The sequence below is a fragment of the Brassica napus genome, chromosome C3 (genome assembly GCF_020379485.1).
Source record: "Brassica napus cultivar Da-Ae chromosome C3, Da-Ae, whole genome shotgun sequence".
Classification (NCBI taxonomy): domain Eukaryota; kingdom Viridiplantae; phylum Streptophyta; class Magnoliopsida; order Brassicales; family Brassicaceae; genus Brassica; species Brassica napus.
In genome coordinates, this window is record NC_063446.1 from 60,072,189 (window position 1) to 60,084,904 (window position 12,716).

The 12,716-nt window shown below is 36.9% G+C and overlaps 1 protein-coding gene across 1 annotated transcript; it reads right to left on the reverse strand.

Annotated features, from left to right (window-relative positions):
* Positions 1-1,279: 1,279 nt before the first annotated feature.
* LOC106388898 (rhamnogalacturonate lyase-like) lies at positions 1,280-2,584 on the reverse strand. The gene is made up of 4 exons (XM_013829074.3): positions 2,353-2,584; positions 2,072-2,240; positions 1,865-1,981; positions 1,280-1,789 (listed from the first exon to the last, which is right to left on the reverse strand). Exons 1-4 carry the CDS (start codon positions 2,462-2,464, stop codon positions 1,423-1,425), a joined length of 765 nt encoding a protein of 254 aa, XP_013684528.1. The 5' UTR covers positions 2,465-2,584; the 3' UTR covers positions 1,280-1,422.
* Between the last annotated feature and the right edge of the window lie 10,132 nt (positions 2,585-12,716).

The following is a 12,716-nucleotide window of genomic DNA, read 5'->3' on the forward strand; positions in this document are numbered from 1 at the left end:
TGAGAAGTTCGTTCTTTATTAATTAATTTTTATCTATCAAAGTATCTGTTTTTAAGAAATCAGATCAAGTTTATAATAACCACGTTATCCTAACTATATATTGCTATAATATTTTCAAATTTAGTATTAACGACCATAAGTTATTAATTTGCTAGCATAAATTTCTCTAACCTACTTTAACTGAATAGATTTTCGAAACAATATGTTCGATACGATTTTAAATACATAAAAACCGAAATATTAGAATACTTGATCTACAAGTTTCGTATTAACTACAATACATGATAATTTTCCGTGCAAAAAAATTATGTTACCTACTTTAACTGGATAAACATTATCGTGTAGAATTTATATTCCAATAATATTCCTTACTCCTCCAACTAAAAAATCGTATCAGATCTTCTTAATATTCAACCCTAAATATGCGTATCTTGTGCTAAGAACTGACCCAAACCCGAAAAATTTACGAATACCTATTAGATCCAAATTTCTAGGATCCGAAGGACCCAGACCCAAAAAAAATTGGACCAAACCCAACCCAAAGACCCAAACGTCCAGGCCTAAGTGTATGAATGAGCATTCTGGTACCCATTTGGGTACGAGTCAGTTCTTTAGGGTATTAGAGTTTTTGAGTTCTTGGGTAGGGTTCGAGTCGGTCCTCCCAGATACGGATATGTTCGGTTCTAATGTATATGAACCTAAAAATAACCAAATAACCAATGTATCTGAAACATGTTTGTCATGTTTGTAATACCTGAACCGACCTAATTTTAAAATATAACTAATATATATTTACATTTGGATATCTTAGAATATACTCATTCAGTTTTCGGTTTAGGTCGGGTAATTTTTTTTTTAATCCGAATTCTTCGAGTCCTCGACATTTGGATCCAATTAGGTATTTGAAATATTTTTGGTTATGGTTCAGTTTGATTCCTTTTGGAATCGAGTCAGTACGAGTCCATAATTCAAATAACCCTAAAATACATGTAATTTGGGTACATAATAGTCTAGCTCAGTTTGGATATTTATGAGCGAAAAAAAAATTGAATGTACCCGACCGAAAGACGAAAAATACCTAAAATACTAATTCATATCCAACTTTATTTATAACCCAAACAAAACCTGCGCTTTTGAAGCGCGGATCAAAATCTAGTTACTAATTAAAGAATACATGTATATATGTTGTCATTTTATTTTGTTTAAGAAACATTATATATAATAACTTGATGAAAACAAAATGAAGAATAAAATTTTCGTTAACTTTGAAAGAATGTAATAGTCAAAATCTTTATTTCACTGGTTACAAAAATTATTGATTATTTATAACAAATCTTCCTATTAAAAAAATAAACACTCACGTTTTTATTAAAAAGATAAAAATAAAACTCTCCCATCACTCACTTATCTATTATTAAGAGATTATATGGCTCCTGAAGGACCTTCCAATCGAAGATAATCATACATGACACCTGTAAAAATACTAGTGACCCGGTTTTGAGTGAGAAAAATCGTATTGTCACCAACCTTAAGCAACTTTCTCTGAACGTCTATATTGAACAATCTGTATAACCCATGAATTCCATGTCTAGCGATCGCGTTATCCCGACCTACTAACCCAGTCCTAAACATAGGTTTGGAGCTAGGTTCGTTGACCCGAACTAATATATCGGCAGTGTTGGCTGCAGCCAAAGCCATTCGAAGAGTATAATTTCCAGTTTGGGACACTTGTTTTAAGTTAAAAACAATTTTCCATGTCGTTGCTTGAAGTTTCTTTTCTCCAGCTCTCCTGTTTCACAGAATATATTTTCGAATCAATATATTAAGTGAAAATAAAACATTTTGAAATTTAAATATAGCTTACCTGTTGAGATGTGCAAAGAACCAATCTTTTTTATAGTCACTCACTCCAACAGTAAAAGTAACATCTTCTCGAGGATACAATACTTTGTAACGATCCCATAGACCATATTGTCTAAATCTGTAACGTTACATAGATAAAACACCTTTTAGTATATATTTGAAAACAATACTGCGAATCGTTTCTGACCGGGTGCTTAATTTACATTACCTGTCTTCAGGAGCATTTGGGTGATTTGCATATAGTTTGGTCACAAGGGCTGGGTCCGGATCTGGGATATTGAATTCTAAGGCGGTCCGATCCGGTACACCGATCTCCCACAGCGTCGGACCACTTCTTGGCGGCTCATACACTAAGGATCCTACGTTTATTGCCTTACCTACACGTAATGAACAAATGAATTATCTCTAGTCGGATCTATAGGGGCCTATACTTACACACATGAGTCACATGAAAGAAGTTACATTTGTACGCAAATAAATTAAACATACCTGGTGTAATTATAATTTCACGCTCGTATTTATAGTCGCCAATATGTCCGGCAGCCCATGCGAAGAGGTTATATGTCCCAGGTCTCACATTCGCTATTGTGAACATCCCCATTTTGTCTGCTTTTGTCCAAAATTGATATCCCTTTGTCCAAAATTAATATTTATAACTATTAAAAACGCTGTGAATTCACAATGGTGGTGTTACACCAAAGCTCTGCATATTAAAAAAAATGAAAAATAGAAAAAGGAGAGAGCATAAACTGTCTAGACTCGTAACAAATTATAGATCTTCATGCTTATTTGTCATGATGTGATTGGTATCAATTTTCTTTATTTAAAATTTTTATCTATTCTATTAAAACATGAACATGACCTATTGATATAGGTGTGGTCCAACTATTTTAATACAATTATTAAAATTTCTTATTAATCATTTAAGAAAAATATTATACAAAGAAAAATATACATATGACTAAAATATAAATATAAAAATTAAATTTCTAAAAAAATGTAAAACAAAAAATATGCCCGCCCTTTTTAAGGGTGAATCAGATCTAGTTTATGCAACTAAAACATAATAATTAAAAAAAATCTATTTAAACAAGGTTGTTGAATCTATTCATTAGCTAATTATTTCTTGATCTTAATTACCTAATATTTTCTTAACAATACAAAGTAACATAAGATGCATATCAAATTTTGTGGTTTAGTCAATCCCCTTGTTACGACATCATTCGCTTATAATAATAACATATAACAGTATTTTATTTACTAGGTTTTATATTTGTGTAGTTTGATAGTTAATATACATATAAATAAATGTGACAAGAATCTTTCTAATAACAATATATTTACCTCATTTCCTATTTTTATACTATTAAACCCACAAATTTTATCTTCAAATATATTTTGAAAAAATTCCAAAACGCAAATGCTATATCAAAACCATATAAATTAATAGTTTTTATACTTTTATATATTAAAAATATATGTCTACTGAATCAAAAAATAATCCGAATTGCGGATCAAAATCTAGAATTCTTGGAAGAGTTCTACCGATAACAATACTCTAATATCATATAGTCAAGTCCATGTATTAAATCGTTATACAACAAGTTATGTGGCAAGAAATTAATAAATATCTTTTAGTCATCGAAATTTTTCATATCAAAACTTAGACTACTGCCTATAACATATAGTCGGCATGCCAATACTTATTATAACTAAACATAAAAATGTAATACCTTGTCCCTCGGTATAGCCCGAACGTTTTTTAAAAAACGCATCGATCGATGCGTTTTTGAACAAAAACGCATCGATCGATCAAGTGAAAAATATAATTAATTTCCTCGGAATGTAAAAAATATTAATTTTTTTAAAAAGATAAAATTTCTGAAATTTAAATTCGAAAATATGAAATTAAAAGTAAAATTGAAATCATATTAATTAATATTTAAAGTTTCACAAATAAAAATAAAACATTCCGAGTTTGTGGAAAAAAAAAAACTACGGGTCTGGCACGTCCGGGAACACCTCGTTCGGGTACATCCTCTGCATCATCTCCATCATTTGCTGGTTCAGCCTCCTCTGTGCCTCATAGCCCGCCTGTTGAGCCGCCATCTGGGTCTCTAACAAAGATATACGATCATCTTTGTCCTTCAACTGGGCCGTAAGTACTTCTGGATCAACGAAGGGCGGTGGTGCAGAAGAAGGGGGAACCGACCGGGTGCGACGACCCAAACCGACCAAACGTCCCTTCTTCTTTGGAACCGACTGAATAGAAAAAAGCCAAATTTAGAAATTTAAACCAAGAAATAAATGAATTGAACTTTTAAAAACAAAGAACTTACGGATTCAACGATTTCGTTGATTCGAAATCGGGACAAGTTGGTCGAAGCCGTCGAAGCGTCATCCTCAGTTTGAAGCTGAGACACTTCGTCTACCACCTGAGTTTGGACCAGGTCGACCACGTCCCTCACAAGACCGTCATCAATCTGGCCGGTCTTCTTGTTGGTATACGCCCTCCTCATTAGGGCGAGATCATCAACCGGCTCGCCATCATTTTCTTCCGCCTTGAAAAAAAACATAAATTAAAGAAACATTAGAAATTAGAAGAAATGCACAATAAATTTAAATTTTGAAACTCAAATAATTGAAGAAAAAACGGTTGAACTTACCATGCGATCTCCGAGAGTGGCAATAGATTGAGCACCCAAGTTATGCTTGTAGATGCCCTTCCCTTAACGGTCGCTCTTGCGGTTGGTGGAGTTGGTGGAAGAAGTTTCTTTCGTCTCTTCCTTATCCCAATGCGCACACAACTCCTTCCAGACCGTGTCGTTCATCGACTTTGGGACCTTTTAATAAAAAAAAAAGAAAAATTTAATAAATTAAAAAATAGTTTAATAAATTAAAAAAATGGTTTAATAAATTAAATCGAACCTTATTTATTTCCCACTTCTTCTTCCACTCGTTGATCTGCTTCCCATAGTTGTCCATTACTTTATGGACGAAGTGGTGATAGATAAAGAGCGTCTCATAGGAATTCCAGTTGAACTCTTGCTGAAAAAAACACAATTAGTAGAAAATTTATATTAAAGATTAAAAATATAAGTAAAAAATTAGAATACTTACCGCAAACTGACGAAACCACAGAACCTGCTTGTCGGTTGGGAAGTGAGTGAAAGTCGGATGTCCACTGTCGAGGGCCGAGTACATCATACGGTTGATCCATGCGCTGATCCCGTTCCCGGATCGGTTGAACCTTAGTAAAAGAACAAACGGTTAATAATGAATCCAAATTTAAAGAAAAAAAAATGTTTAATTACCATGTTTGACCCCGTCCATGTGGATACGGAGTGAGATACGGAAGATGGTCACGACCGGGCTGTTAAACCAACTCCGCAACACGCATCACTCCCGGAGGACCCGGATGAACAGGAGCGGATGCAGCAGCGGGAGCGAGAGGAGCAGGAGCGGGTGCAGCAGAGGGAGATGTATGGTTGGAGCTGTGGAGCGAAGGGGAATCTTGAAAATGGCTGGAATCCCGAGACTGGCTCCCCGTACTACCACGACCACGACGCTGTCGAGGCCGGGTCTGATCATCATGAGACCTGTAAATTTAAAAAATATATTTAATAAATACATAAATATATAAATTAATTTTTTTTTAAAAAAAAATTCCCAAATAATTTAATCACAAAAAAAGATTTATATATATTTAAAATTTTTAATAAATATATAAAAATAGTTCTAATAAACAAAAAATAGTTGTAATAAATAAAAATAGTTTAATAATTACAAAAAAATAGTTTTAATAATATATATATATTAAAAATATTTTTAAATCCCAAATAATAGTTTTTAATCACAAAAAAAGTTTTATAGATATTTAAAATGTTTTGTAAAATCCAAAAAATTGAATTTATATAGAAATTGTTTTTTTGTAAAGTCCAAAAAATCGAATTTATATAGAAAAATCGTTTTTTAAAATACAAAAATCAATTTTATATACAAAAATCGATTTTATAAATAGAAAAAAAAAATTATACAAAAATTCTAAATCAATTCAACAAAACAAATCATTCAACTAAATCACAATTCTAAACCTATTATAAAAAGAATTCACAATCCTAACCAATCACCTTAACAAAAATCTATCAAAACTACACAAAAACCTAACAAATAGAACCTAAGAGAGTGGGATAGGGTCCTTACATGATTTGTGTAAGAAAAGGGGGAGATCGCCGGAGATATCATCGGATTTCAGGGGGAAATCGCCGGAGAAAAAAGAGAGGAGTCGCGCAGAGGAAAAAGAAAGAAATGGGGAAGAAGAAGTGGCTCGTGGTTATAAAACCTAGGGTCCGACGGATATTATCCGTCGGAATTCCGTCGGAATTCTAATTTCAATTTTCGCGAAATATTTGCCCGGTAAAATGAAAATATTCCGAGGAAATTCCGACGGATAGTAAAATATCCGTCGGAATTTCCTCGGAATATTCCGAGGAAATACCGAGGAACTAGTGTTTGGGGTTTCAAAACATCAATTTTTTTTGCCGTATTTCATTTCTTATACAATTGTAATGCATACCATTGAGGATTCTTTGTATAGATGAGCATAAACCATGAAATAAAAAATTTCAAAACTAATTGAAAGTATTCCCTTTACCGTTCATTAAAAGGTATAAGTGTTTGTCTTATGTTGCGAGATTTCGTTCATACAATCGGAAAAGTGTTAATTATACGGTAAGGAACAAATTTTTGTCTTCATAATGAACGTAAGACACTTAATAAGGGTTATATATGTGTTATTCAAACGGCAAAACGTTGTTTTCAGTTTAAAAACCCTATTTCCTCGGAATTTCCTCGGATTATTCCGAGGGAACTCCGAGGAAACCCTCTTCTTCCTCGGAATATCCTCGGAATATTCCGAGGAAATTCCGAGGAACTAGTGTTTGGGGTTTCAAAACGTAATTTTTTTTAAATAAACGCATCGATCGATGCGTTTTTGAACAAAAACAAATCGATCGATTACAAAGATGGACCGGGCCGTAAGATTGTGATCGATCGATGAGAGAATCCCATCGATCGATCGAGAATCTCAATTGTTCCTCGGAATGTCCTCGGAAAATCTTGTATGTTTTTTTAAAAACGCATCGATCGATGCGTTTTTGAAGAAAAACAAATCGATCGATTACAAAGATGGACCGGGCCGTAAGATTGTGATCGATCGATGAGAGTATCCCATCGATCGATCGAGAATCTCAATTGTTCCTCGGAATGTCCTCGGAAAATCTTATATGTTTTTTTAAAAACGCATCGATCGATGCGTTTCTGAACAAAAACAAATCGATCGATTACAAAGATGGACCGGGCCGTAAGATTGTGATCGATCGATGAGAGTATCCCATCGATCGATCGAGAATCTCAATTTTTCCTCGGAATGTCCTCGGAAAATCTTGTATGTTTTTTTAAAAACGCATCGATCGATGCGTTTCTGAACAAAAACAAATCGATCGTTTACAAAGATGGACCGGGCCGTAAGATTGTGATTGATCGATGCGTTATAGAACAAAAACGCATCGATCGATGTGTGTTCGGAAAACAGAATTATAAGGCAAAACCCGACCTTTTCTGGATCTAAACCTTAGAACTCTCATCCCCTTCGATTTCCCCTATAATTCGCCCCCCTTTCTCTCTCTATAATCATCCGATTTGAACAATTTTGGGCTCCATTCCACTTGATTTTTCGAGCTCTACCTGATTCCTACACTCGTCTTCACCCTAAGACAGGTATACTCCGCGAATCTCCACATTCTGAAATCCTGTTCTTGAGCAATTTTTTGGGTTTTGTGAATTTCTTATTTCCGTGTTGATTCCTTGATCAAATATGCATGAAACAGATGTTTAAACATGGAATAGAACACAATTGTCTGTGATATGCTGCCCGTTCGCCTCTATCATCATGCCGAGCAGGTCTTCTGTTTTTGGTCTGAACTTCTGCTGGAAAGTAGTACTCGGCAAAGTTTGAAGTTTCTTCATTGATCATCTATGCGACTATAGAACCTTCCACCCTACTTAAATTTTTCACCATCTTCTTCAAATGGAACATATACCGCTCATACAGATACATCCATCTATACTGCACAGGACCACCAAGTTCCAATTCTCTTGCCAGGTGAATAACAAGATGCTCCATAACATCAAAAAATGAGGGAGGAAATATCTTCTCAAGGTTGCACTGAATCACGGCTATGTTAGTCTTCAAATTTTCAATACCTTCAAGAGTCACTGATCTCGTGCATAAATCGCGGAAGAAACCACTTATCCCTGCAATTGCTTCATGAACATTTCGTGGTAATAGTTCCTTGAAGGCGAACGGAAGGAGGCGCTGCATCATTACATGGCAATCGTGGCTTTTCAAGCCAGTAAACTTTCCTTCCTTTCTGTCGATACAGTTACGCAAATTTGATGCGTAACCGTCTGGAAATTCCACATCGTTTGAAATCCAATCAAATAACGCATCTTTTCCCGCTGCATCAAGTCGGTATATGGGAAAAGGAGCCCTACCATTTTCATCAACATGAAGTTCTGAACGAGCACATATATCGACTAAATCCAGTCTTGACTTCAAATTATCCTTTGTTTTACCTTGAACATTAAGGATCGTGTTCATGAGATTGTCAAAAAAGTTCTTCTCAATATGCATGACATCTAAATTATGCCTTAGCAGATGATCCTCCCAGTATGGCAGATCCCAGAAAATACTTTTTTTGTGCCAGTTATGTAGTTCTCCAACAGCATCTACCGGAAAACGCTCATGTCCACCGACTTCTGGCGTCCTTTCTGCACCAAAATCTCTTAGTTGTATCTTCAAATCTTTCCCACAAATTTCCGGAGGTGGACTGTCAAACACCCTCTTGTTCTTCGTAAACAAATTCCTACTCCTACGATATGGATGATCAGGTGGTAGGAATCTCCTGTGACAGTCAAACCAACACGTTTTCCTTCCGTGTTTTAGTTGGAAAGCATCAGTGTTATCTTGACAATATGGACATGATAGCCTTCCATGCGTTGTCCATCCAGACAACATACCATATGCTGGAAAATCACTTATTGTCCACATTAGTACTGCCCGCATTTGAAAGTTTTCTTTACACGAAACATCGTATGTTTCAGCACCTTGAGCCCATAGTTGTTGCAACTCATATATTAGTGGCTGAAGAAACACATCAAGTGATCTCTTAGGATGCTCTGGTCCGGGAACGAGAATCGAGAGAAACAAAAACTCTCGTCGCAAGCACAAGTTTGGGGGGAGGTTGTATGGTGTAAGAATGACGGGCCATAGAGAATATTGTCTTCCACTCTTGCCAAACGGACTAAAACCATCAGTACATAATCCAAGGTAGACATTTCTTCTCTCATACGCAAAGTCGGGATACTATGATTGGAAATGCTTCCACGCTTTTGCATCTGAAGGATGTCTGATCTCACCATCTGTTGAGTGCTCCGCATGCCATCTCATTGGTTGCGCTGTGCGTTCAGACATATACAACCTCTGCAACCTTTCCGTCAAAGGTAAATACCACATCCTTTTATATGGCACTGGAACTCTTCCACTCATATCTTTATAACGAGGCTTTCCACAAAATTTGCATGTAACCCGCTGTTCATCCGCCCTCCAATAAATCATGCAGTTGTCGCTGCATACATCTATTACCCGATACGATAAACCAAGACCAGCTACGAGTTTCTGAACCTCGTAGTATGAACCAGGAGCTACATTATCCTCGGGTAGAATACCTTTTACAAAATCAGCAATCGCATCCACACAGTCTTCAGCCAAATTATAATCTGTTTTAATGCCCATCAATCTTGTAGCAGATGATAAAGCTGAATGACCATCTCTGCAACCTTCGTACAATGGTTGCTTTCCAGCATCCAACATATCATAAAATCTCCTAGCTTCTGCATTGGGTAAATCTTCCCCTCTAAAATGATCATTTACCATCTGCTCAGTACCTACACCATAATCTACATCCGTTCTAATTGGTTCTTCTAATCTAACCGCTGGCTGAGGTTCGCTAGTACTACCATGTTCATAATCAGTTTCCCCATGATGATACCAAATTTTGTAACTTCGTGTAAACCCACTCAAATATAGATGAGTCCAAACATCCCACTCTTTAATAACCTTTCTATTTTTACAATTAGAGCAAGGACATCTTAACTTACCTGTTTTTGCTTCCGGTTGTCGGTGAACTAACCCCATGAATTCGGTTATACCTCGTTGGTATTCTTCCGTAAGCAATCTCGTGTTCGGATCCAAATGAGGTCGATCGATCCAAGAACGGAAATAATTTGAAGAAGACATATTTTTTATGAATCAAATTCGTGTGTAAATAGAGTAAGAGGGAGGATGAAGATATGGAGTGAATGAAGAGGAAGAGGAGTGCTTGTTTATATAGATTAAATCCTGCCGACATACCGAGGAAATTCCGACGGAATTCCGACGGAAAAGGCTAGTTCGTCGGAATTTCCTCGGAATTTTGTAAAATCCCCCAACGGCTCTCCAACGGCTATAATATTTCCTCGGAATTCATCGGTTTTTTCCGAGGAACACATTGTTCCTCGGAATTTCTTCGGAATATTCCGACGGACTGAGGTTTCCTCGGAATTCCGTCGGTATATTCCGAGGAAATTCCGAGGAATCCCAATTTTGTGTTTTCCTCGGTATATTCCGAGGATTTCATTTTCCGTCGGAATGTCCGTCAGAATACCGCTGTTTTCTTGTAGTGGAGGAGTGACACGGTTTAATATAGGAGAGGCTTGTTGAACCGATATGAGTACTATTACTCATCACTCGCTTGGACCATTTTCATTACGTTTATTTGATGTTTCTGAACTTATCTTACCATATATACACTAGAAACCAATGAACTTTCGGACTATATAGTAGGTTGAGGAGTGAGTAGTGAGTACTATTACTCATTACTCTCTTGGACCATTTTCATAACGTATATTTGATGTTTTGTAATTGTTTTACCATATGAACTTTTTTTTGAACTATAAACCAATGAGCTTTCAGACTATATACTAGGTGAAACCAATGAACTTACAGACTATATAGTAGGTGTGATCTCACGCGAACAAAATATTCTTACGAGAATTTATTATTTTTTTTTTTATAAATCCTATCGGCTGATCTAGTCGGTCTTGGGAAGAACGCATTTAGTACTACAGATTGGACTGACTACTACCACACTGTCTGACCCAAGTTTAGAATATCTTCCGACTGATAGGGGTGAACCGATTATCTGTTACGATCCACCATATAAACCACTTGGACCGAAGCCCAAGCCAAGACTGGCCAAATGACGATAATTTAGTCCCTAGGAAAAATCGAACCCAAAACTGATTTGGATACATACCAAACCCCCAAAAATTACCACTAGACTACCACCACTTGGTTAGAATTTTACTTCTAATATCATAGTGAATTACGTTCATTATAAATAAGTTATACTTTGAGATTTGAAGATTTGTTGTGGATTCAAAAACATAGTCATAAGTCTGATAACTCATAATTCTCGGTAAACAAAACAAAACTGAATGTATGATACTGATGTCTTCTTCCTTCGTTTTCGTAACGTTTTTTTCCGTTTTCGTAATTATTATTGCTAGTTTATTTTTTGGTAAAAATGTTAAAATTTTATATCATTTTCAGTTTTTACATAATTTACAAAGAAACACTAGTAACAGAGAAAGGAAAAAAAAAATCTAAACAACACAGGGAAGAAGAAGAAAAGACAACATCAAGAGACCTAAAGAGCAATCAAACAATCTTAAGTCATAGAAGCATTGCAGAAGCTAGAGGTTGACCAAATGAATGCATTGCCAAATGGAGATGATACCTTTGATGAAATATGAGACCACGCTGCAGTAGAAATTGGCTTGCCTGCTAACGCTGCTCCAAATGATTGATGCCATCTCCGGACAGCTTTGCAAATCTCAGTCGAAGAAACTCAATCCTCCAACCACCACCAGCAGTAGGAAATTGAGCTTCAAGAACTCCTACCACTACTCTTACCAAAAAGCTCTAGCTGCGCCCACTGGGAAGTTCCACCTAAATCTCCAAAAGTTATCATTATTCGGTTCGGCTTCAGAACTAATGCGAACCATAGCAAAAACTGGGTGCAGTGAGAGCCACATTCTGATGTTGTTCTTCCAAACCTACAATTAGACTATGGATAAGCCCACCATTGTGAACCAAAAGATTCAACACTGGTGCTGGGATGACATATCCAAACATGAGGCTCCCTCGACGAACTGTCCCTCCCATGACCCACAAGAGGTTAAGAAACGCCGCCTCACGCTAAGCCCGAGAACCGGACCTAGTTCCAAGAGCAACGCCAAAGCTACGCCAACGTGGGAGAGCCGGTGAGCAACTCCGACGAACCGGAAAGGAAGACCCTCCAAAAATAAACAACTGATGCAAAACGAACACCAAAAGCGGCGAAGACCGAGAGTGACAAGTTGGAGCAACCGCCGGAGGAGACCAAGAACAGGTCATAGACGGCCCGCCTCAACTCCGAGAATGGCAGCGGTACACGAACAACACAGCAGCAGTAGCTACTACACAGCAGCCAACAAAACCACGAGCTCGTCTCCGGAGAATCTCCGAAGCCCCACAGAACCGGAGAAGGTAGGAAGGTCTCACCTACTTGACCTGAGAAAACGAAACCACCTACGCCGGAAACCTCCTCACCAACCTGAAGCAAGACACCAAGCCACCGAATCTAGAGAGAGGAGACACCCACACACGACCACGCGCTCCCACCGCCACAGAGGAAACAGATCTAGAAATT

Bases quoted from the DNA above. Each gene is read 5' to 3' on its own strand.
- LOC106388898 (XM_013829074.3), bottom strand. From the start codon at position 2,464: ATGGGGATGTTCACAATAGCGAATGTGAGACCTGGGACATATAACCTC. The intron at 2,241-2,352 runs GTATGTTTAATT...CATTACGTGTAG, and splicing joins TGAAATTATAATTACACCAG to GTAAGGCAATAAACGTAGGA. The intron at 1,790-1,864 runs GTAAGCTATATT...TCTGTGAAACAG, and splicing joins TTCTTTGCACATCTCAACAG to GAGAGCTGGAGAAAAGAAAC.